The sequence below is a fragment of the Brassica oleracea genome, chromosome C1, assembly GCF_000695525.1.
Source record: "Brassica oleracea var. oleracea cultivar TO1000 chromosome C1, BOL, whole genome shotgun sequence".
Lineage (NCBI taxonomy): Eukaryota > Viridiplantae > Streptophyta > Magnoliopsida > Brassicales > Brassicaceae > Brassica > Brassica oleracea.
The window spans coordinates 197,915-222,013 of record NC_027748.1 but is presented as its reverse complement, the minus strand read 5'-3'; the positions used below and the strand labels follow the sequence as shown (position 1 = coordinate 222,013).

The 24,099-nt window shown below is 37.3% G+C and overlaps 6 protein-coding genes, 1 non-coding gene and 1 pseudogene across 9 annotated transcripts; 3 read left to right on the top strand and 5 right to left on the bottom strand.

The window, feature by feature from the left end:
• Positions 1-391: 391 nt before the first annotated feature.
• Positions 392-5,449, bottom strand: LOC106307868 (cellulose synthase A catalytic subunit 2 [UDP-forming]). The gene is made up of 12 exons (XM_013744952.1): positions 5,082-5,449; positions 4,194-4,559; positions 4,005-4,107; positions 3,760-3,919; positions 3,415-3,681; positions 2,988-3,333; positions 2,765-2,902; positions 2,348-2,473; positions 2,054-2,266; positions 1,700-1,973; positions 1,407-1,603; positions 392-1,327 (listed from the first exon to the last, which is right to left on the bottom strand). Exons 1-12 carry the CDS (start codon positions 5,160-5,162, stop codon positions 392-394), a joined length of 3,207 nt encoding a protein of 1,068 aa, XP_013600406.1. The 5' UTR covers positions 5,163-5,449.
• A 5,140-nt stretch (positions 5,450-10,589) lies between these two features.
• On the bottom strand, positions 10,590-10,661 carry TRNAH-GUG. The gene has a single exon. It is a non-coding gene; the product is annotated as a tRNA-His (tRNA).
• A 310-nt stretch (positions 10,662-10,971) lies between these two features.
• Positions 10,972-11,387, top strand: LOC106302932 (egg cell-secreted protein 1.4-like). The gene has a single exon (XM_013739330.1). It carries the CDS (start codon positions 10,972-10,974, stop codon positions 11,365-11,367), a length of 396 nt encoding a protein of 131 aa, XP_013594784.1. The 3' UTR covers positions 11,368-11,387.
• A 989-nt stretch (positions 11,388-12,376) lies between these two features.
• Positions 12,377-13,110, bottom strand: LOC106301070. The gene is made up of 2 exons (XM_013737381.1): positions 12,807-13,110; positions 12,377-12,725 (listed from the first exon to the last, which is right to left on the bottom strand). The coding sequence occupies exons 1-2, from the start codon at positions 12,936-12,938 to the stop codon at positions 12,411-12,413; spliced, it is 447 nt and encodes a 148-aa protein (XP_013592835.1). The 5' UTR covers positions 12,939-13,110; the 3' UTR covers positions 12,377-12,410.
• A 410-nt stretch (positions 13,111-13,520) lies between these two features.
• LOC106296421 lies at positions 13,521-15,209 on the bottom strand. 2 transcript variants are annotated; one of them, XM_013732559.1, is made up of 3 exons: positions 14,973-15,209; positions 14,772-14,890; positions 13,521-13,861 (listed from the first exon to the last, which is right to left on the bottom strand). In XM_013732559.1, the coding sequence occupies exons 1-3, from the start codon at positions 15,131-15,133 to the stop codon at positions 13,842-13,844; spliced, it is 300 nt and encodes a 99-aa protein (XP_013588013.1). In that variant the 5' UTR covers positions 15,134-15,209; the 3' UTR covers positions 13,521-13,841. The 2 variants fall into 2 exon arrangements, with proteins under 2 accessions (XP_013588013.1, XP_013588009.1); XM_013732555.1 differs by lacking the exon at positions 13,521-13,861 and adding an exon at positions 13,971-14,212.
• Positions 15,210-15,835: 626 nt separating this feature from the next.
• Positions 15,836-16,849, top strand: LOC106313876 (glycine-rich RNA-binding protein 10). Of its 2 annotated transcripts, none has more exons than XM_013751801.1 (2): positions 15,836-16,008; positions 16,280-16,849. In XM_013751801.1, the coding sequence occupies exons 1-2, from the start codon at positions 15,898-15,900 to the stop codon at positions 16,661-16,663; spliced, it is 495 nt and encodes a 164-aa protein (XP_013607255.1). In that variant the 5' UTR covers positions 15,836-15,897; the 3' UTR covers positions 16,664-16,849. The 2 variants fall into 2 exon arrangements, with proteins under 2 accessions (XP_013607255.1, XP_013607263.1); XM_013751809.1 differs by lacking the exon at positions 15,836-16,008 and adding an exon at positions 16,015-16,137.
• A 2,169-nt stretch (positions 16,850-19,018) lies between these two features.
• LOC106313890 (protein RADIALIS-like 1) lies at positions 19,019-19,720 on the top strand. The gene is made up of 2 exons (XM_013751818.1): positions 19,019-19,384; positions 19,527-19,720. The coding sequence occupies exons 1-2, from the start codon at positions 19,041-19,043 to the stop codon at positions 19,549-19,551; spliced, it is 369 nt and encodes a 122-aa protein (XP_013607272.1). The 5' UTR covers positions 19,019-19,040; the 3' UTR covers positions 19,552-19,720.
• A 291-nt stretch (positions 19,721-20,011) lies between these two features.
• On the bottom strand, positions 20,012-20,950 carry LOC106313898 (annotated as a pseudogene).
• Positions 20,951-24,099: the final 3,149 nt, after the last annotated feature.

Sequence of the window (24,099 nt, the reverse complement as noted above, 5' to 3'; positions counted from 1 at the left end):
GAATCATGTTTCTAACATGTCTAATTAATCTACTACTAATGTGCAATAAAAAGTGAAAAACAAATGAGCATTAAATTTGGAAAACACTAGTATCCATTATTAACATAAGTGTTTGACTCATTGTCTTATTATACAGTAACTAAAAAAAGAACATGTAAAAAAGAAAGAAAAGCAAACAACTCTATCTGTATAAACATTAGTATACCTTAAAATAATTAATACTGCACATCTTTGTCTTACAACACACTTGCACCAAACAACCACCACCACCACCAAAAGAGTACACCAGCTTCCAAAGCTTCAACAACACAACCTCCTTCACTCTTTCTTCTTCTCTTTGAATCTTCACCATGATGAACAAGCCTGGTGTCCTGCTTTCTTACTACATAGACTAGTTTCCACAGCTCAGTCCACAGATCTCCAGCACCGGTCCACCTTTCGCCACAAACGGATTAACTCTAACCCACAAGAGCGTCAAGATGGAAGCAAGAAGAATGGACCAAACCACAATAATCGTAGGCATCCTATCTTGCTTCCCAAGCATACCCTTGAGGAACGGGTACAAATGAACAATGACCCAAAGAGCGAAGAAGAGCCTCCCAAAGAGAGGTCCCCAAGAGTCATAACCATTGCTAATTGCATCCGAAACACCAACAATAACTCCGATGATGTTTATGATCAGAAGCGTCGTCGGAGGAATCAACAGAGTCGTCCATTTGAAGATGTAAAGCTCAGAGAAAGCTCCATCGTCTGCTGCTTTTGACGTGACCGTGAAGTTAGTGTCAACTCCAGCTAGAACTTTGAGCAAACCTTGAAAGAGAGCAAAGAGATGCGAAGAGGCTCCTCCTATCACCCAGAACTGCTCGTTTCTCCACCAGTCGTCGATCCCCACGCCTCCCCATTGCATCTCGAGGATCCCAGTTACCGCTATGGACATGAACATGAGCATGAAGAGGATCCCCGCGTAGTTGCTTATCTCGGGGACGATGAATTTTCCGGTGAGTAGACAGACAGCTGGTAGAGAGCAGTAGACGATGAGTGGGAGTGAAGTCCATGGGTAGACAACAGAGTTGATGTAAGAGAATCTCTCTAACCATTTTAAACCACCACCGTAACCGTACCATATGGGACAGTGCCTGCTCAAGAAAATCTCCACAGAGCCGAGAGCCCAACGTAGGACTTGATGAAGACGATCAGACAAGTTAATTGGAGCTGATCCTTTGAAGGCTGGACGCTTTGGCATACAGTATACAGATCTCCACCCATGGCAATGCATCTTGAAACCGGTTAAGATATCTTCAGTAACCGATCCATAAATCCACCCAATCTGCGTGTAAGTAGACAAGAACTTTTTTAGTTTTGTTAAATGGTCTGAAAAACACTTTGTTATGAGTTTTTTTTTTTACCTCTTTGCCCCATTCGGTTTTATCTTCGTATCCGCAGCTAATGACTTGAATGGCTTCTCTCAACAAACACGCGGGGCTTGCGTTACGAGGAACTCCACCTTCTTGCATAACAGCAGAAGCTACGAAAACCGGAGATTGTCCGAACTTCTTCTCCAGTTTCAATTGGTTTGCTTCAGATCTCTTCCCAACGTTTGACACTAATTAACAATCAAAAGCAGCTACTGATTTAGTCTTGTAGACTTTCAACAACGTTTGACACTAATTAACAATGGAATGTATTTTTTTCTTTTTACCTGCAACGATGGCACCTTCTTGGATGTTCTCCACAGCATGAATCTGCGTTGAAGTAGTGTCTTTAAGGTTTGTTTTGTTATCTTTAGCCTTTGTTTTACCCTTCTTTCTCAACCCACAACACAAACAACACCATTTAGGCCAACAGTTGCATGTTTTGCCTGGTGGTTTCTTCTTTTTCGGTGCATCAAAACCATATAGCGCTTGTCTTCTAAAGACGCAACCTGTCCCGACGTATATTGGTCCTTGTATCCCATCAAGACCCTTCATGTTAATCTGTTTCCACACACCAGAAAATGAGAACGGAGGGAGAGAAAGTAGAAACAATAAACAGAAGAAAGCAAAAAGATGCATACATCGAAGAACACCACGTTGCGATTTGAGTATCGATCGTGTCTATCAATCCCGTCAAACCTCTGAGGAAACTGAACGTAGCAAACTTTCTTTCCGGACTGAGGATCCATCATGAAACACATTGCTTCTCTAATCGCCTTGCTGTTGTTGATGTAGTGATCACAGTCCACGTTTAGAAGGTAAGGCGCGTTTGATAGAACAGCAGAGACTCGGATCTTCGAGAAAAAAAAGTAAAAAATGAGTTCTAGTTAAACTAATGCTTAGGAAAGCAAAAGAAAACAGATTGAACCTCTTACCAAAGAGTTCATAGCACCAGCTTTCTTATGGTGATCAAATCCAGGCCGCTTCTCACGAGAAACGTACACTAGACGAGGTAACTCATTCCCATCTGTATCACGAACTCCACTATGCCCCAAGAACACCTGCCATTTTTCGAAAAATCTCTTAGAGAGGCTTTGGTCTTTTTTTTTTTTTTGAACAGCAAATGCTTATATTAAAATTAAAAGCCCATCATGGGTCTGTTACAACCGGAGAAATAAGTTGATAAGATAACATAACTAAAAAACATAACGAAAGATATAAATGGCTAAGGAGAGAAGAAATCCGTAAAAAAATTCGCCTGTGCGTTCGACACAAACAAATCAACTTTGGTCTAATGACATATTCGAGAAGCAGAGTTTCCAGGCCTGAATCCTGAGTAGAATTATGATTACCTGAATCATGCCGGGATGGTCCCGGACATTGTTGCCAGGCCAAGGAGTACCATCTTGCATAGTCCAACCTTCCTCAGGCACTTTCTGTGCAGTAGCCACCAATGCATTTATCTTCACCTTAAACTCCTCATAATCTCTCTGCAACAAACAAAAAAAACCCAAAAACATTCATTTACTAGACTCATAAAACAAATTATAATAAAGTGTAAGTAGCAACGGAAACCTTCATAGCACGACGTTCCCTGACAAAAGAAGGATGAACTTTGTTCTTCAAGTAATCCATCTTCTGGCAAAAATACCACTCAGGTGCTCGTGGCTCGATACTGAACTTTTTACAAAACGGAACCCATTTTCTAGCAAACTCGGCTGTATCTGAAAGAGCTTCAAAGGTAAGCATCGCTGCTCCATCATCAGACACATAGCACGCAACCTTGTCCACGGGATAGTCAACGGCAAGAATCGAAAGAACGGTGTTTGCTGTAATCAACGGTGGTTCTTTCAATGGATCCACCGTGCTCACAAACACATCAACAGGTGCTAATCCCGACGGTTTGCCTTCCTTCTCGTACCTAACGTAAGATAAAAGAGTGTTTTCAAACAAGTTTCGGACAAGACTAACAAGTCTTTTAGTATGTTTTATGTATATATACCTGAGAGAGAGTCTGTCAAGGTATGTTTCGCGTTGTATAGGATACCATTTGGGAAACTGGTCAAGAATCCAAGAAACGGCGAACCATATCTCACATATAACTGATGTTAACCATAATCCATAAGCATCATTTACTGGATGTAGAATTCTGTAATGGAAGAAAAGACAGAGAATGGCCAGCCGACACAGAATCAACATCCTGTAAGGATTTATTCTGCTTGAACGAATGGGTAGCTTTCTTGACAGAGGCTGTCTACCTTCATCCATCCTGATTAATGTTATAAAACATCATTAAGAATGTCACAAAAGCATTGTTCATTAAGGTAATCAGTTGGTTTGAACTTACATAGGCATGTCAGGATCATCCAGCTCGTCGCCATCATGTTTAATGACATGAAGCTTTTCGGCTTGTCGCTTCTTCCAGACTTCCATTCTATCCTTCCAAGCAACACTTCCATATCCATATTCCGCAATATCTTTCTGAGGAACCATTGATCTTGCTTGTGCTGTAAGAAAACAAACCAAACCATTTCATAACTCTCACTTAGATGGTGAATAATTCATATAAGAAAAACAAAGATAGGAACATACAAGGTGCATAAGAATCTGTAAACGGTGCAGGATGGACTCGATTCCCATATCCAGTCGAAGGAGGGAGGATAAGAGCATGACGATCAGAATACATATCGTCATCCTGAAAGAAAGAAAGAAAAAAAACACATACAAAATTTGATATAAAAAAAAAACATAATCACAAAAACATTTTGGATAATTCCTCACCTCATCACCGTAAGTCAAGAGAGGAATCTGAGATCCAGGTGAACCACCACGACCGGTGTTAAGACGTGAAGAGAGAGCGGCTTCGGCAACAAGTTCAGGGTCCATCATCCCATCATGATCAAGATCATCATCATCGTCCTCTTCGTCATCTCCTTGGACACGTGGAATACCTTTAATCCGTTTGTAACGGGTTTTGCACTGAGGACAAGCTTGGTTTCCTTCTCTACGTTCATACTCGTAGCAAGGCCTACAAACCGGAAACGCGCACTCGTTGCAGGCAACAAATAGCTCGCCGTTAACCGATAGTTCGATATCATCACCACAGATTTGGCATGTTTGGCCACTCAGTTCTTGTAATGACCGTATCTATAGTGTCAATCAAAACCCACAAAGAGTAGAAGAAAAACAGATCAGTCTTGACATCATCAAACTGTATTCGAAACCAAATCATGTAAACCGATTAGACTCAAAGGACCCATTCACCGATTATGGATGATATAACTATGATTTTGAGAATTGAGACAATTAGTATCAAAGTTAAGAACAGCTTAAGTTATTCAAAAACAAACAGTAATAATAAAAATTAAAAAAAAATCGACTACTATTGAACTCAAAATGTTACTGCTACAGACAGAAAATGAATAAAATGATCAGGACAGCTTGATTCCAGCTGACAGCAACGTCTATCTCTGCCGACACGTATGAATCATGCAGAATTTCGAAAAATGAAAACAGAACATGAGGGGTGTGTATGTGGTGGGGGCATTACTTCACAGAAACTTGCAATTTTCAGGAAATAATTAAAGTAAATTCTCATAATCTTGATCCCAAAAGGGAATGAAAAAAAAAAAGATCTTCTATACCGTTACAACAAGTTAAGAGCCTCACCCTGGCATTCTCGTCGGCGTTGATGAGAACGAACTCATTCCTGTTGTGAGACCCTGCAATGAGTCGACCACCCGTATTCATGACCCCAAAGAAGGATTCTTGCGATATTCTTCAGCTCAGAGACCTTGGCCCACCCTGTTGAGCTCCCATTACATAGATTCAGAGAGCCAAAGAGTTGTGTTGAAATGTGGACAGCAAAACTGAGATCATTTACCCTTTTTATACAAAAAAAAATGATTAAAAATTTTCAACAAATGATATACAGAGAGACGTCACAGAATAAGTGGGTCCCGACGAAAACGACGATTGGCCATGGACCACGGTGATGGTGGTACTGGTGGAGCTCGACTGTGCTCCACCTCCAAGGGTTGTTGGTAAGATATAAAAATTTATAAGAAAAAAAAAAGAACACAAAAATGGGTTCTTCAATTTCCTAGCAAGCGAGCGATTGAATGAGAGAGATTTTTCGACTGAAATTGAGATATTTTGAGGGGGTGTTTCTGGGAAAATGAAAGCTAAACTGTTTCCCAATACGGATCCGGGTCCTCTTCATAGGGTCCAGATAATTTCTTTAGTACTTTTTTTACAGCACTGTCATTTTTCAAAAGGTCCCAGAAGTCTCTGTTACCCTCTATTATAGACCCATATCTTACTGTTTTATGCAAACCAATAATTTTTCTTTTATCAGAAATGTACGTTCAGAAGACATAACTTTAACTTTCAAAAGATATATGATTGGACGATTAGAATTACTTTGCGGATTATTCGATCATTTATTATAAACGTCCAAAGTTTATTATGTAACACGTGAATTGTGTAATGATGGAAAAGGAAAACTTAAGTGTGTGAGTCTTTTTTTGCGTGAAGCTTATAAGTTGGTACATTAACATAAGAATAGTTGCTTTATCTCAATTAACTACTGTTTATGCAAATCCATAACCGTTGGATCAGTATCTTTCCGGACCAACTTTGAATAAATAATTTGTATACTTTGTCAGTTTTTAAAACAATTATCAAAAGGATGATACATTGTCGGTGGCATAACCTTTTCATGGTTGCTTTGTATGGTAGAAATAAAACTTGTTTTTCTTATATATGAAAAACTCATTAACGTTATATCGCTTAACTATACAATCAGCCGACAAAACATGAAAATTCTACACAAGCAGAATTAGTGTTCAAAGCATCGAGCAGACCAAGATAAATTATATATCATTCATATATAAACAACTATAATGAAGTAAACAAAATCTATACCCAAATGCATAGAGAGTCGGTCTTATTTTGAATTAGTGGGATATGGTACGTTTGCATACATGATCTATTTACTCTGATCGTAATCCCTCTAGATCAGTATATACACATGTCAAGAGTCGCTAGTGTTAATAGCCGACAATGTTATCAATGCATCATCGACTACTGTATCTTACCGAATTATCGTAAATATAGTATTGTTAGAATGTCTCCATCATTGCAGTATTAGGTTTATATCGGTTTCTCTGATGGCGAAAAAATAACCTAATCATTATTTGGATGGTACGAAGTTATTATTCCAAATATAAAATATACGATGGTCACAAGTCAACTAGGAATAAAATACGCTCAATGCCGCCACTCCTAGCTAGCTAGGCTCCAATCTATAAGCTTTAGTCCTTTGTACTGCTGTTGGTTACCTAAAAGAAAGTGTCATTTTTAAACTGCTAAGTGGCTCGAACAAAATAGTTAGTAGTACCCACTGACCACCACAAACAAACAAAAAGATCAAAGCGACAATTACAAAATACCATTAATTTAGGCATGCGTGTGGCTAGTTTAATCGGTTGGATAAGTTGTTATGTATGTTTTTATAAACATCACATGCAGTCACAGCATGCGCTTTGACAAGTTGTTTTGATTTTGGCTGTACGTCCATGCATGTGTGTTATACAAATTTTTGTTTTCGTTTGATCAGTTCATCGTATTCTTACTATTGACAATAGGTATGGCATTCAACATAAAAGAATATAGCAAGACAAAATCGTTTTATGACTTCTTTTCTGTCGTTGCACATAGCGCAATATACGTAAACATACTTCTATAACTATAAGGCTTCATCATTGGAGTGTACAGTACAAATCTTCGTGGGTCGATATACGGGCCATTATTAAACTAGAAGCATTTGATGGCTTAACAACTCCGCAAGGCCCCACCAGACATTTGATGGTACACAGACATTTTTTTTTTTTGAACAACTGCTAATTATCTACACGCATCTATATCTTATTAAAACAGAAACATTACAACTTATTTTAAGTGGATTTTTAAGTTGGACATCACATTATCATTCACATTTAAATATTTTTTTAAACAGTTCAATATCAACCACCTATCATTTAACTTCACCGTAAGATCTATTCAATATCAACCACCTATCATTTAACTTCACCGTAAGATCTATCTTATTATATGTTTTACATTATATATCTATTAAAAGAAACATCTATTCTATGGTTATAGTATATATACTCACATTAACATATTTATATTATATATCATAGTACAAGTATAACAAACACTCCCTCTTTTATTATAGTCAAATAAATACAACAAATGTCTCCACAAGACATTGCATCACGAGGCAGTCATTAGCGAGTCGAGTCAGTGAGTCATTAACAAGTCCTTAGCCGGTCATTATACAATTACGACTTTCTTGGTCCGGTTATCTCCTAAACTAATTGATTAAATTAACCAAATAATTTAAGAACACGTTTCCTCCACCATGAAATTGTAATTATCTTAAACACAAAAGCTCTTTGAATTAAATTTTAAATAGCTTGATATGGATTTTTATGAAACTCAATACTAAGTTGTTATTTGTAAAAATTAAAATATCAGAATTGCCAGATTTGAAAAATCATGAATATGGATTTCAATCTCAGGATTTGCTTTAAATATACACTAAATAGAATATACTAATGTATATTCTTATTTCAATTACAGAAACATCAATTTATATTTTAAAAAATTTGATTATGGAAAAACTCCTTCTCCAAGTTGAGTCTACTATGCCTAAAATCTCGGTTACAATCAAATATTCACAATCAAATTGCCAGATTTGAAAAATAATGACTATGGAAAACTTTTTCTCCAAGTTTCTTCTACTAGACCTCAAATATCGGTTTCAATAAAATCCTGAGATTTTGTATTTATTATATCTAACTTAATAGGTTCGGGAATATTCATTTCCTCCCACTAAAATATGTCCATAAATATTTGTCGATATCATTCATCATTCGACATTCACATAAAGCTCCCAAAAAGCACAATATCGGAACCAAACACTTTAGTTCTAATTAATGGTGTGAAACCTTAATTGTTGGGAAAAAAACACCTTTTGGAGGCAACACATTAGAGTGTATCCTTGCTCATGAAACTGTACCTTTTTTTTTAACACAAACTTACTTTCATTCATACTTAATCTTCTTCAATACAATAGATAGAGGGAATGAAACATAAATAAGCTAAGCAAGATAGGTCTTCAATCGAAGATGACAGCGGATTCGCATCTTCAGGTCCCGTGGAGACCGCTCCGCAAGATGACAAACCGATGAGGAAACTGAAACAAACACTCGGACGCAAGACCGAGGAAACACCTCTTTCCATAGAAAGAGGGTAAGGTAGTAACAATTTCTCTTCAAAAGAAGAGGATGGCCGAACAAGAACCGAGTCCGATGAACGCACCAGTAAATTCATCCCAAAGGATATATATGATCGTGTGATACAAAGAGGAGAGATCCCTATGAACCCACCTGAGATCTCTGATGAAAAATCCCAATCTCTCCAAACCATACAAATCTGACTCGTATCTTCAAACCTGGAGTTGGGCTTTAAGAAGCTTCTGCTTGAATTGGCAGGTTTGGTAGATCTAATGGGCCAAGCCCATTCATAATTGAAGAGCAGCCCACTACACCAAAGATGCACGAAGCTTGGCTGTTCGACGGTGCCGTAGGAGAGGTCACCGGAGATACGTCGGAGAAAAACAGTGCAGCCGTTGAAGAAGATCCACCCAAAAGGAGAGGAAACCACTTTAGGAGACGCGTAAAGTGAAAAATCACCGCAGAAATTAAGTTCTAGTCTAGTGGAGCTTTGAGATCTGGTGCCTGAGAGTTGGTGAGGAGCAAAACATACTGTGAAAATAGACTCAGTCCTTACCAGAGACGGAAGGGGAGAGCTCGTCATGTAAAACCAATGCTCCAGGGGCGGATGAGAGTACGGGACAAAGTTGACCTCGAGACTCGTCAGACAGCTATCAGGGGGAGGTTCGTCGGGAATTGTTCCTAAGAACCGGAACACAGCAGTGGCGAGAGAATCCTCTCGACTCGTCGCTGGAGAAGAAGCCATTTGGGGAGAAAGGACCGCCGGTAGATCTGAGACGAAGAGTCCTCGGCTTCGTCGTTGAGTCCGTTGGGGTCTCTCTCCTTCAATAGCCCGATGGATACCACACAGTAACAAAAGATGGAGAAAGCGAGATACAACCATAAGAGTGAGAGAGATTAACGTCGTCGGAGATAGAGCCCCGCGCCGGCGAGAAACCGCTTCGCCGGCGCCGGAGAAAGTAGATCTGGGTTGTGCCTCGAAGATCGTGTCTGGGAGCTTAACACGCGTTGATGAAACTGTACCTATTGTTTATAATTTGTGTTTTATAAATTACAATTGGCATATTGATAGTCAATCTTATATAGGAATCGATAAATATTGTATTGGTTAATATTAGATTAGTATTTTCGTCTTACGTCTATATTTATAATACACTACGTCTATATTTATAATACACTGTTATGTTAATCTAAATCATATTGGTTACTATATTAAATTGTATTAGTTAATATTATATTAGTGTTTTCACTGCATATATATCTAATACACCAATGAAAAACTACTAATACAAAAGACAGTTTTAATATTGTTTTTACACATAAAATGAAATTGGACAAACTCGATATGTGTTAAAAGAAAAATAAAATACTCATGATCTAGTTCATAATTAATCAAATATAACGTGTAACATCGGCACCGACGGAAACTTGCATCAATTACCTATTCGTTACTTTGTTTATTTGTATTTATTAACACGATGCAATACGTCAGAGATGCTTACGGGACCCACTGATGCATACCTCCATTAACCTGAAATATCAAAACCTCCTTCAACCATTTATTTTGTTTAGAGAAAACACTGCATGTGTGTTCAAAAAAAAAAAAAAAAAAAAAACACTGCATGTAGTTTTTTGATCTTTGCATTAACCAACCAAGCGGTACACTGTGAAATACAGCTGCGAATGGCATCGCTATTTGAAAACTATTACAGGGTTGACTGACTTCAATTAAAAAAATAAGTTGGTGAAAATTTGGTAGTAAAATTAGAGAACAACAATAGAGGTGCCCAGCAAACTAATGGGCTGCTGCTGCTGGGATCCATTTAACACTTGCGTACTTTGCAAAATTTGTATGTGTGAATCAGAAAAATGATGTGGCTGCTGGGATTCGAGCCCAGGTCTCCACGGCCACAACGTGGAATTCTCACCACTAAACTACAGCCACTTTGTTTGATAGAGCAGTAACATGTAATCTTCTTGATTCTTTTCCAAGAAAACTGTCCGTATGCATTATCCGTTGCTCTTCTTCACCAAAGCCTAATACAACGCTTCATTAATCCTGTTTTAATTACTTTTAATCACTGATGATCACCAGTTATCAGTCATTTACTCTCGATCCTCCCCACTATTAGACCTTTTAATTACTCTTAGTCACCCACTAACCCAAAAAATCAGTATAAATTCGAGCCATCGCTAGCCAATGTGATCACACAACACGAAAGTACCAAAACTAAAGCTACACCACCAAATATAATATGGCTTCAAACACCACTTTCCTCTTCGCCACCGTCGCACTTCTCGGCGGCATCCTTCTCCAAAACACCACCGTGTCAGGCAGGGATCTCCCGATCCCGACGGCAGAGTCAACCAACATAGCTGCGAGGCTCCAGAGCGGAGGACTAATGGAGTGTTGGAACGCATTGTACGAGCTCAAGTCATGCACTAACGAGATCGTTCTCTTCTTCCTCAACGGCGAGACCAAACTCGGTGTTAGTTGTTGCGAAGCCGTCGAGGTCATCACGACCAGCTGTTGGCCTGCGATGCTGACTTCTCTCGGCTTTACATCTGAAGAAGCTAATGTCCTCCGTGGCTTTTGCCATGATCCAAACTCTAGCGGCTATTCTCCGGCTGCTTCTCCCAATAAAGCTTGATTGTGATTTGCCTTATTAATACACGCAGATATATATATATATGGTTATAATAAATCTTCTTATTTTAGTCTTATTTCAGGCGTGTTAATCTTCTTTCACCAACCCAAAGATTGATCGAGATTTTTGTTTTTGAATCAGAATTTTTTATTATCCTAAGTGCAAAAACATGAAAAAGGTTATCTGACAAATTAGGTAACTTGTTTCAGAAGAAACCAATTCACGTAACATAAAAGCAGAAAACGAAGATAAATTGAGAGACATAAACATAACAAAAGCACAAGATGCAAACTCCAAAGTCACTTCCCAACACCATTTTCCTTCCTGTTAACAATAAGACAGGTTTAACTTGTGTCACGAGAAATTAGAGTTTGTAGAGAAAGTTTACCGAGAACAAGAGGGAAGATTGGTAGCTCAAGAGGCTTCTCAGGTAACACTAAAGTGATGAGCTCTCCATTTATTTTGGGTAAACTTAGCAATGGAAACAGAGCATATACAGCTGAAACCGTATCGAAGATGTAGTCCAAAGTTCCAATTGCAGCCTAATATGTCCATATAAACAAAATAAAACGGATATTCTCTTGTTTCAGTTTCATTTTATTGACTACTATGTGATTAATGGCTTCATCTTCTTTGCTAGGAGAAGAACTAATCACGGTAACTTTCAAACCAAAAGCTTTTACCAATCATAACAGCAACATGATAAAGCCTACCAAGCCCAAATGAAATCTAACACTAGTAGTGACCTTCAGTGTTAGGAAATATGGCGTGTGTCAGTTCACCAGCGTTTGTGTGTTAGCCAGCAGGTAACCAAAAGTTCAAAACAAGCGTTTGCTATCAAGACGCAGAAACTTGATAGCGTTTCCAAGCAGACAATATTTTTGAGTTTAAGAATCATGTAAAAAAGAAAACTGAGGTTGCATTTCATGTAATGAATTTTGGAATAGAGAACAAACATAATCCAAACAGAAAAAGAAAAAAAAATCTTGATATTGCTATCAAGAACGCAAATACAGAAGCTAGCTTTAAAAGTGTTCAAACTTCTTTCATGGTGCTGCTGCTTCGCTTTCGACTTCCTCCGGCCTCGCCTCTGTTTCTGTCTCTTTCACAGTCGCATCGTCCATCACTTTCTCCTCACTAACAGTCTCTTCATTCCTAACCTTCTGATCACCAGCCGGAACATTTTTCTCTGTTGCCGGAACATTTTTCTCTGTTGCCGGAGATTTTGTCTCTTTTATCGGAGATTTGATCTCTTTGGGTGGAGATTTTGCCTCGGACAAAGCTGTTTTCAGATCTGTAGTTACCGGAGTCTTTTCCGGTGTTGTCTTCTCGTCCTCCATTGTTTTCTTCTCTGCCATGGCCTATTAACCAAAAATCACAGACGACATATATATATATAATATAATCCCAAAAGCTACTACATTAACGTTTTAGCGACTTACTTGAAGGAACAAGTTTCTCAGAGATTTCGCAGCGTCGACCTTCTGATCTCCAAGAAGCAAAGTCTCAAACTCCTCCGGTGCCGGAACTCCGGCTGACGTCAGAACTTTTGGCTTTAGTGCACAATTTCCCATGTTGCTATGCTTTTATTATTATCTGGTTCGAGTTATTATATTAAGAACAAGAGCTGCTGTTATATAGGCATGCACACACACATGTAGTGCATTTAGCTCTCCCCGTCCATCTCGTTACGCGGTTTAATTACATTATGAGATGGGGATCCAGATAGACTATAAGACGATTTTTTTTCCTAAACGATAAATATTATCCGCTTTTTTTTTGGTATTTAGATTTCTACTTTCACTAAGCAGAAATAACGTTTAAATGACTAATTAATGCCGAATGTTTTAATAACGGAAGGCTGAATCCTGTATATCTTGGATTAGAGATTGCAATTATATGTTTCCCATAATTATTAAATGTAGCAGCTAGTAGTTTTCCTAGTTAGTTTACTTTTTTATGCTACAGCTTTAACTTTTTTTCCAGCCTGTTGGTAATTTAATGAAGAAGCTGGCGAGATTGGCGTTGGACGATTTGTCAGTTTGTCAAGTGTAATTCTCTAGTAACCCAGTAGTGTAGTTACATAGTTGGTGGACCAAAAAAAGGAAAAAAAAGTTTATGCCAACATCATTATTAATAAATGGGTTTAGGAGTAGACTGCAAGAATGTTTGGATTCACAATTATTGGTTGGTAGGGTTTTTAACTTTGATTATGTTCGTTCAAATGCAAGAAGAAACAACTCTAGTGTCTTTAGCTAGACTAAGATGATGATTAATACTTTTGAGATATTTTGGCATCCATTCCCTGCTCCAATAAGATGATATGATTAAGTAGAAGAACAAAAGAGCTGGGAAACAAAAACAATCTGGTTCCATAACTGGCAATCTGGTACCACCAAGTAGTAGTCTTAAGCAGCTCAATATCAAGTATCAACCCATGGAAGCTTCAAGATTAAGGACCAATGCTAATGATGGTGTCACCGAGGAACTCCCAGCTCTAAAGAGACGATAAGAAATAGGAAGAAAATCAGCAAAAAAGATTCAGAATATGAAAAAAAAAACGAAAGGGTTTATGCATTGTAAAGTGCACGAACAATCAATATAGGTTTCAATGCAAGAAAAAAGTCCCAAAATATGTGGATCGAAATAGCAAAAGGAAGATTAGTAGAATTTTGAAGGAACCATTACCATACATGGGACAAAAGAGTTAAAAAATAGAAAAAAAAAAAAGAGTATTATTCTTCTTCATTCATTCAAGTCGTGGTAAAGTTCTAATAATATTGAGATTATTTGTTCGCCTTATAAAGATCCAGGCAGCAGACCGGGGGTCACAAAGGCGTGGCAAGTCCTATCGCATTAAGTAGAAGAACACAAGTCAGAGAAGCAAAGGTTTAAGACATAACACGAGCAAGTAAATAGTCTAAGACCAACCATATATTCCTATCTAAAGTATGTCAAAAGTTTAGATCCTTATCATGCATTGTACTTCCTTATCGAACCATACTGAGTGAAGAAGACACAATTGCTCCACAGCTTTTGTTTACTTTATTAAAATTTATTTAGTGAAGCAGTTCTATGATTGTTTTAAGTCTTAAAAAGAGAAATAGACTAACGAAAATACTCTTGCCACACACAGACACAGCTATGCTTCTAATCAAGAATATCATCTAAACCACCAATAAAGAATTTTAGTACGGTTTCATCTAAACATTGCCATGAAAGAGTATCAACCCCATTCCAAAAAAAAAAAAGAAAACTAATCATTAGATCTTCAGCTTCGCTTTTATTTTCAAAAACTAGTGATAAAGCATGAGAATATATACAACCCACACACAAAAAGTAGCAAAAAGGGCAACAATTTTAAGGAAAATAAACAAGTAGAATAAAAAAAAGGGATGAGAATTTACCCAGGGAAAGCCAGCTCCAGCAGGAGGAATCAGCAGCGATGCTTGAACGGAGCCGAGCTGAAGCAACCGCACTATGAAGTGGTATCATCGTTTCAACGCTTCCCAATGCCGACAGAACCCTTCACATTTAAAACATGGCTGTTCTCTAAATTTCGTGTTTTTCTGAGGAGCAATTAAGGATTAGAAACTGAGTGTAGTCACCTTGAAGCGCGAGGGATGGATTGGGAGACTGAAGCAAAGTGAGATGAAGTTGTCGTCGTTGTGGGTTTAAGATTGAGGCACTTTTGAGTTACGGTTCTTGATCTCGATACTAAGTTTCTTGAACCACTCATTAGAAATGATCTGCAAACCGTTGTTGCCATCTCTGACTTTTAGATTCCTAAATTTGTTTTTTCCCTTGAACTGGAGAATCTGAAGGAGAGCGAGGAAGGAAACGACCGATGAAATGGACTAAACCCTACAGTGAAACAAGTGACATACAATCTCATTTGCCGTCAGATTAAATGGGCCAAAACTGTAGTAATATTCAGGCCCAATAGTTCTCACATTAGAGAAGAGACAGAGGATAAAAGCGTCATATCATCTGGGAGAATAAAAGATATTTAAATGCAGAGATATAGGGTCCGACTGGTGACCATCCGGGAAACAAGAGGAACGAATAAAAAAGGAATGTACGGGAATAAAATATCAGGAATGAAAAGGAATGGTTATTCCTTATCAAATTTGACAAGGAATAATTTTGTTCTTTAATTCTCTACAAAAAAGGGAATGAAAGGGAATGAGAGGAAATTATTATTCCTTGTGAATGGTAATTTTTTTTAGGAACGTTAGGGAATGCATTATTCCTCGTCGTTCCCTGGTCACCATTCATACCCATATTGTTTGCCCGGAACGAGGAGAAAGAAAGTGCACACACTCACTCACATGATGATGGTTGGGCCTATATCCACTAATCATTTAATCATAGTTACACCCATCTCTCGGCAGCCCTAGAAAATATCTTAACCCTAGTTACTACGTCATCTCCCGCTATAAATTAAGGTTCCGTCTTATCATCTCAAATCACAACTCTCTTTCTCTCTCTCTAACCTTTATTATTTTTCTCCGTCTTTTAGAAAGAAAAAAAATGTCTGCAGAAGTTGAGTACCGGTGCTTCGTCGGGGGCCTAGCATGGGCCACCGGAGATGCTGAGCTAGAGAGGACGTTCTCACAGTTCGGCGAAGTTATCGATTCAAAGGTCCGTTACACGAGAGATCGGACTCCAGGATGGTTCTGATCCTCGGCGGATCTGATTCCGATCTGTGTATCTCTGTTACTTTCTGTTACTATGTTCTTTGTTACTACTGTTACTTGCTTTGTCCCATCGGTACGTTTAATCTTCCTGCTGCTTTTACGAGCCCGGAGAACGTTCGATTTTTTCTTGTTTCATCCATCGCTTTTTTTTGATTCATTCAGCTTTAATGATTGCTCTGTTGCTTATTATTTTGTTTTGATTTGGTTTTTGACAGATCATTAACGATCGTGAGACTGGGAGATCAAGGGGATTCGGATTCGTGACCTTCAAGGATGAGAAATCCATGAGGGATGCTATCGATGAGATGAACGGGAAGGAGCTCGACGGTCGTACCATCACCGTCAACGAGGCTCAGTCCAGAGGAAGCGGCGGTGGAGGAGGCCGTGGCCGTGGAGGTGGTGGATACGGTGGAGGCGGCGGTGGATACGGTGATAGACGTGGAGGCGGCGGTTACGGATCTGGAGGTGGCGGCCGTGGAGGTGGCGGTTACGGATCTGGAGGTGGAGGATACGGTGGTGGTGGTGGCAGACGTGATGGAGGTGGTTACGGAGGTGGTGATGGTGGCTACGGAGGAGGAAGTGGAGGCGGTGGATGGTAATCGAAGATGAAGTGGTTGTTTTGCTGCTCTGTTTTCGGTTTAGATTTGATTCCGTATGAATGTTTCTCCGGTTTGGTTTGGTTTACTTTTTTGTTGTAACGGATCGTTAAAGTCTTGCTTGCCTTAGACGAAATGTTAAATCGCATCTTGTTCTCTAAATTATAAGCTTCTCTTGATTTCTTTTTTTCACCGTCGCATTATACTCGTTCGTCGCCGATCAGCTACTATGAAGTCATTTATATATTTCAGCCTACGTTTTTAAATTATTAGAGTGTTAATATTCCCCACTCCCTACCTATATCTTTTGATTTAAAATGCTCCCCATTATTGCGTTTTAAAAGATAGTTTAGATGATGAGTTGTTTTTAGATTTAGACCAGATCTTATCTCTTCATTTTTGATTAAGAATATAAGCTAAAAAGACACTAATATACTCCGAATATTCTCTTTCCGTTTTTATAATTATACTTCTCTTTCAATGTCGACATACAAGTAAAGAAGATATCTTCGATTATTTGAAATGGAAATAAAAGATTTCAAAATTCCCAAAAAGGTTGTTTTCAGTATTGAATATAATAAATTTTGAAGTAACAAATTGGCCAATAATTTCTCCAAAACAGCCAAGTGAAAGTACCCATATGTATTGATGGCAAAATGTGAAGGAACAGATTTTCTCCATGAAATTATCTTAACATAACTATTAACAGAATCACGTAATTTTTAAGCTGAGTTTACTTTGTCTGAAAAAGGTAACTCTGCGTTTGTTCACAAAATTTAAAAAAGTGTGGTGATTCTCCATTTGCCAACTTCTTATGATCAAAGATATCGAAACGAAGTAGGTCTCTGCTTCTAATTGAGCTTACATAAGGATTCGTTTGTCAAGTTGCAGAAGGACCAACCACTTGGTGAGGAATATAATACAAGTATATAACACTTGGTCTTTGCAAGAAAATGCTTACCCTTCCCTTTCTTTTTTTATTCCCTACATATTCTTGGAAAGCTACTGTGATGATAGTTTACACTGTCTAGGGGCAACGTGTTTCAAGTATGGCCTTGTTATCTTCATATATAAGAAGAATGGAAGCCCAATATATGGAATAAAATCCAACAGATCTTTACTCAAAATGTAACTTTTCATATATCACCAAAGTAAAGATGCAGAGTATCCCTCCCATATTGAGTAACAACCAATTCATTCAGATGTTTCTGTAAACGAATCACTGTACAGCTAAGGACATTCCCCCAAAGCTCAAACTTAAGTACTGTACGTGGGGATATCTGTGCAATTACTACCATTTTAACACCTCTTGCCCTAAGGCAAAGAAAAAGAAAAGACGATGAGAATATAATATATACACTGTGAATGGACTACTTGCAGTGAGAATCCCGTAAGCAACTTGCACCCTATATATATCTCTGGAATATATTATGCGCCAACCAGCTTCATGATTAAGATTCATTTACCTGGTTTGTACTTTTCTTTCTTGTAACGTAAGTTTTATACTCTAATCTATTCAGCTATCACAACCTGCAGGAAAAAAATATCTAGAACTAGGAGTAGCACAAATGCAAGTATCTCCAAAAAGAGTGATACAAAGAAGTTACAGGTAAAAGTCATTAACAGTAAATGCAACACAAGTTTTCAAAATCCACCAAGAAAAGTAACTGTTTAACCAACTATAGACCAAATATGCAAATGAATGACCAAACAAAAAGCATAGTTGGCAAACTTCCAAGGTAGAGTTGACCCTTTTTTCACATCATATTTGATTTGATGTAGCTTGAAATAAATGGCCAAATACAATCATAGTTGGCAATCAACAATAAAGTTTGATCCCCCAACTTCATTTCTTGCAATGACTTTAAAATTCAGAAGAACCTTTTGCTAGCTTGTCCCATTGATAAGAAATCTTATTAGCCAATTAATGTGATCCAGTTTATCTGCAATTTATTTTTACTGTTCTAGTCAAAGAACTAACAGAGAATTTTCCCCTGAGGACAGATTTTTCCACAAAGTAGATGAATATTGACATAGAATTTACTAACTTCCCTAAACTTAATCTAGAACATAGCTCATCTCTAACTGACTTGGCATGGTAGATAAGTAATCACGTACAGCAAATCTTCCTGCCTAGCTTCAAACTCAAAATGCAATAAGGAAAAAGAGCTTATAACCAAAGTATTATAAGTGATTTGTTCGGATCTTTTAGATACTGATCTCCACCAATATAGGCTGATATTCTCTTTTACTGTTCGCTAGGCGATTCCTATGGAGACATGGACTTTAAAATATCTTCAACTTTGACAAGATATTTGTTTTAACAACTGGCACTACCCAAAGTCACCTTACATCTTCTTCTTTATAAAGAGGAAGCCTTATGGAACAAATAAGTGCACATATCATCCTCCTCTTGACTTGCAATCATCCCATCCATAAAAAAACAAAATCTCTCATCACAATGGCATCAAGCTCAGTGTCTTCTCAAAGCTCTGGTTTGTGGACAGCTAAGCAGAACAAAGCCTTTGAGCAGGCTCTAGCAACCTATGACCAGGATACTCCTAACCGTTGGCACAATGTTGCCCAAGTTGTTGGTGGAAAAACAACAGAAGAGGTAAAAAGACACTATGAACTCCTTGTGCAAGATATCAACAGCATAGAGACCGGTCATGTCCCATTCCCAAACTACAAAACCAATGGCAGGCAATTTCAGGAAGAAAAGAGGTATTTATTGCCCTAAACGTGAAGTTTATATAGCAAAACATGCCAAAAGAAAGCTACCAAAGTTCTGATAATCTTAGTTTAAGACACACCTGTAGAGATTTTATAATGAACGTCTCACATTATTGTGTTTACATATATGTAGGATGAGAAATATGAGGCTGCAGTGAATAAAGAAGATACACTGATCGGTTCTTCTCTCAACCATCCATCTCAATGGCAAATTGTTGTTTACTTTCCTTTTGTTTCCCCCAAAAGCTTCTCTCGATACCTCAAATCTTTAATCATTCAAGTTGTGTTAGGTTTAATTTGTAATGAAAAGTCCAACTTCATGATGAATCATCGTCTTTGAACTATTGCTGAAAATATAGAAGAAAGTCTCGGTCACGTACGAGGAAAAATAACAATGTTTTAATGGCGGGAAATATGATGGTTGCAAACTTGCAAAAAAGACAACGGATCCCTATTTACACCTTTATTAAATACTGTCTTGTTTGCTTCGTGGTTGATCCAGCATCATCATCGTCGTTTCTAATATTTCGAGAAGAAATTCATGGCTTAAATTGATTGATGCACATCAAATCGGTTCGTTATCGCATTCTAGAAAACGATGATACGTAAACGACAAAATAGATCAACAAATAAAGCCACTGGTTGACTCAGATTTAGTAATCTCAATGCATCTTAAGAACAAAAAAAAAGGGGGAATCAAAACCAAGATTCTAACGAGTTCTTGAAGAACTAAGTAACCAAAAAACAAATCTAAGGCCAACGCTGAATCAGGAACAAAACATATTTTTCAAGTGTTGGTGGCACGAGTGTAGATCTGCTGGCTAGAGTGAGCAGCAACCATCCTGATCACACCTTTCGCCATCAGCTCCCTAATCGCCCTCCTTGCTAGAGATCCGTTAATCTGTTGCAATATGGATCATCAGATCATATTACTAATATGATTTTGCGACATGAACTAGAAAAATTAAAGAGACAAAAGTAAATGCATACCCTCATACGGTCGGAGAGAATGGAAGGAGTGATGAGCTTGAACTTGGGAGCTTAAGTGAGAAGCTTGTCGTAAGTAGCCTGATCAAACAACACCATGTTGTTCACCTTCTCCTTTTGCTTTCCCTTGCTCCACTTCTGTTTTTTTTTTTTTTTTTTAATTGTTTAACCAAACCAACAACAAATTGAGCAAATCAAAGTCTTCAACAGAAATGTTAAAAAGACTAACTTAACACCACAGTTCACAGAAATAATAAGAACAAGATCTTCTTTACACATTCTAACCAAACATAAATTATGTCCGGTTGAGGAAACAAACCTTCTTCTTTTGTTTTCCACCTCCAGATTTGGCTGGCTTGGATGACGGCGGCGGGACCTTGTCCTTCTTCGGCGCCTGTAACAAGTGACACGAATATAACGATTCACACAAGTTTAATAGATCTGCTTCGACATGGAGAGAGAGAGAGAGATTAGTGATACCATGTTGACTTGGACGGAGGAGCGAATCGAGGAGCTGAAAGATGAGGGCGGATGACGATTACTATGCTAAGGCACAAAACTAACTTAGGGTTTGCTTTCCCTTATAATCTCTAGGATTTCCACGTAATCTATACGGGCCCATTATGATAAAAAGCCCATATGATGTTTTCTGGTTTAACTGAGGCCTATACAAGTTTGTAAGCTATCCATCCACAAGTACATAAAATTAGGGGTGGACAAAAAAACCCGAACCGAACCGAGTAGTCTATTTCAAACCATTCGGTTGAATATTTTCCCAACTCGAATGGTTTAAAACCGAACCGAAAAACCGATGTGTTTTTATAATTATTTAAATTAAAAATATTACTAATACCAATATACTAAAATTCTAATACTAAACCACATATTTTCTATTTTTTATTCATTAACATATATTCTTCTAACCTAATATGTAACCATCAAAATATTTGATTTAAAATATTTCATTTATTAAAGGCTTTTTTATTTTAGTGATATAAGAATATTACTAATGATGTAAGCTTTTTTTACTTTAGTTAACTTTTATTTGTTTTAATTCTTATATATATATATTTTGTGACTTTTTAAAGGTTTTTGTTTCAGTTTTATATTGAATTTAGTTCACAGAGTTTATGTTTACGTAATTTATGTTGTAAAACATAATTTCTCTTAGAAAAACTAAACTAAGAAGAATCTAATTAAACCGATCAAAAAAATAAACCGAACCGAATACAAACCAAACCGAATATAAACCAAACCGAATATAAACCAAACCGAACACAAACTAACTATGGTTTACTTCAGTTGGAAAAATACTAGAACCGAACTAACCAAACCGAACCGAACCCGAATCGAACCGAGAAAATAACCGAAGTGTCCACCCCTACGTAAAATGATCAACCATTCTAACTTTTTTTTGTAGAATCATCCATCTTCCTTTATTGTTTGTTTATTTTTTTGCAAAACATAAAAGGTTAAACTCGGGTCTAATAAAGACACGAACCTAACTTCCAGGTGGGAGGTGCAGTCCACGGATAGACCCTCTCTCGGATATTCAAATGGACCAAAAATCGGGTATTTATAGATCATTGTTTATAAATCAATAGTATAATTAGATCATTGTTGATAAATCAATAGTATAATTTATTCGACGATATTAATTAATTAGATCATTGTTTATAAATCAATATAATAAAAACCGTTAGATATAACAATATATTTTAAAATAATAAATTAATGTTGTTATCAAAAAAAGTAATGTTCTTAAATCAATAAAAGTTAAAAGTTAAGAAATTAAAATATTAAAAAATAGTATAAATTTAATGTTTATTTAAAAATTTTGATCTTTAAACTATTAGTATATTTATTAGTAAGTATATATAAAAGAATTATGTTCGCATGTGTGGGCAAAACATTTATTTATACATAAAAGAAATGAAATAATGTTATTGCATCCCACAGTATTTGAGAAAAATCGTCCACATTGATTTGATCTTATCCAAACAATTATTTTAAGAAGTTCACTTTCAAGTTCCCGACGTAAACAAATCCCGCATGATCCGTTGTAACGAATCTTCAAAGTGTGCACCAAGTTCTTAATACATTCATATGGGTTTTAATCTTCTTGTAATGTAACTTTTTTTACTAATCAGATACCCCGGAAAACCTTACTTGTAGTGTATGCATGAGCTGTGTGGTCCAACGTCTTGGTGATCCTTAATTGGTTGATTTAAATAAGTGGTAGAACGTAATTGGCAGCTGTGTTTATCCAGTATTAAACTAGCTCCAACAGCTGGATTTTTGTGTGTATTGGGGACCTTAGCTCCAACTCAATTACCCGATAAACTTTTTTTTCAGAATGCATTGAAGCTAAATAACTGGCTTGTTCTAAACTTGAACAAGCCGTAGTCAAGTTTTTACATCAAAACGTTTTAATGACATAACTTTACGTATGAACATACGTATAAATAAGTAGACTATACAGCTTAAGAACTAAACGACCATAGTTAACCATTTTCATTTATTTACCTCAATAACAACAAGAAAACTTATTCAACCAAACGTAAAACGCAACACATAGATCGTTAAAGGACTATAACGAAAACTTGAACAAAGTCAATTTTTGAATGTGCTTCACTTGTTGTTCGCGGACTACAGCAAGAAGAAGTTCTGGGTATTAGCTCTGCAGATTCAGTAACCTTCTCTTTATTGTAGATAAGTTTTATCACGAACCAAACGTATGTACATGATGCAGTATAATGGCGCTAATAAACCCAGCAGATTAGTTTAAGAAGAAGTTCTGGGTGTTTTTCAAAATGGCAGTTTTCTTTCCTTTCTTTAATACGTGTGTATAGTAAGAACTGACTACTGAATGCAAATCTTATAAGTCACATGATAGTAAACTCTCATTGATAAGTTTTATTACATATAAGTACATATCACGCATGCAACGTAAAGCAGAAGCAAATTGTTACACATGATAATATGTATTATTTTGGAAGAACGAAAAAACACTACACAAACGATGCCAAGGGAAATAACGACAGAATGCATATATATTGAGTTTTAGAAAGAAACAACATAGATTCGGAACACAAGCGCTTGTATTCTTTAGCAGTCGAAATAACAGAAGCAAGCTAAACCGTTGTCATCAGAGTGACAAGCTCCATATTTAGCGTGTTCCCTTTCAATGCATTGGGTATTACAGTTGCTCGACGAAAGGCAGATTCCCGACCAGGAACCGCTGTACCTTTGACATACCTCAGCCTCCACCACCGCCTTCAAACCTGCGGTTTTAGTTATAATCGCATCAACAACTGAACTTAATAATGAAATCTATCTAGCTAATCAGTTGTACGTACGTATATTACCAAATTATTGTAAGAAATATAAACCACACTGACCAGTTGAAGAAAAGAGAAGGAAATAGATGCAGAGGAGAGAAACAAGAGCGGCCATTTTTTTTCTTCTCTTTCTACTTGCTTAGTATGATCAAGTGGTTCAACATGAAAGCTCACCACTATGGGTTTATATAGAGTCGGGAGAAATGCATAAAGTAGTGCTCTTATATTTTTTTAATCTGTTTATCTAAATGCTTTCCTAACAAAATATTCCGGAGCTAAGACATTTTGAACCGTTGTTTATACAACCCAAATTACAACTCGAACTGGAGATATGTGACTAATTCATCTCAATTAAAAGATTGCTACTAATTCATCTTA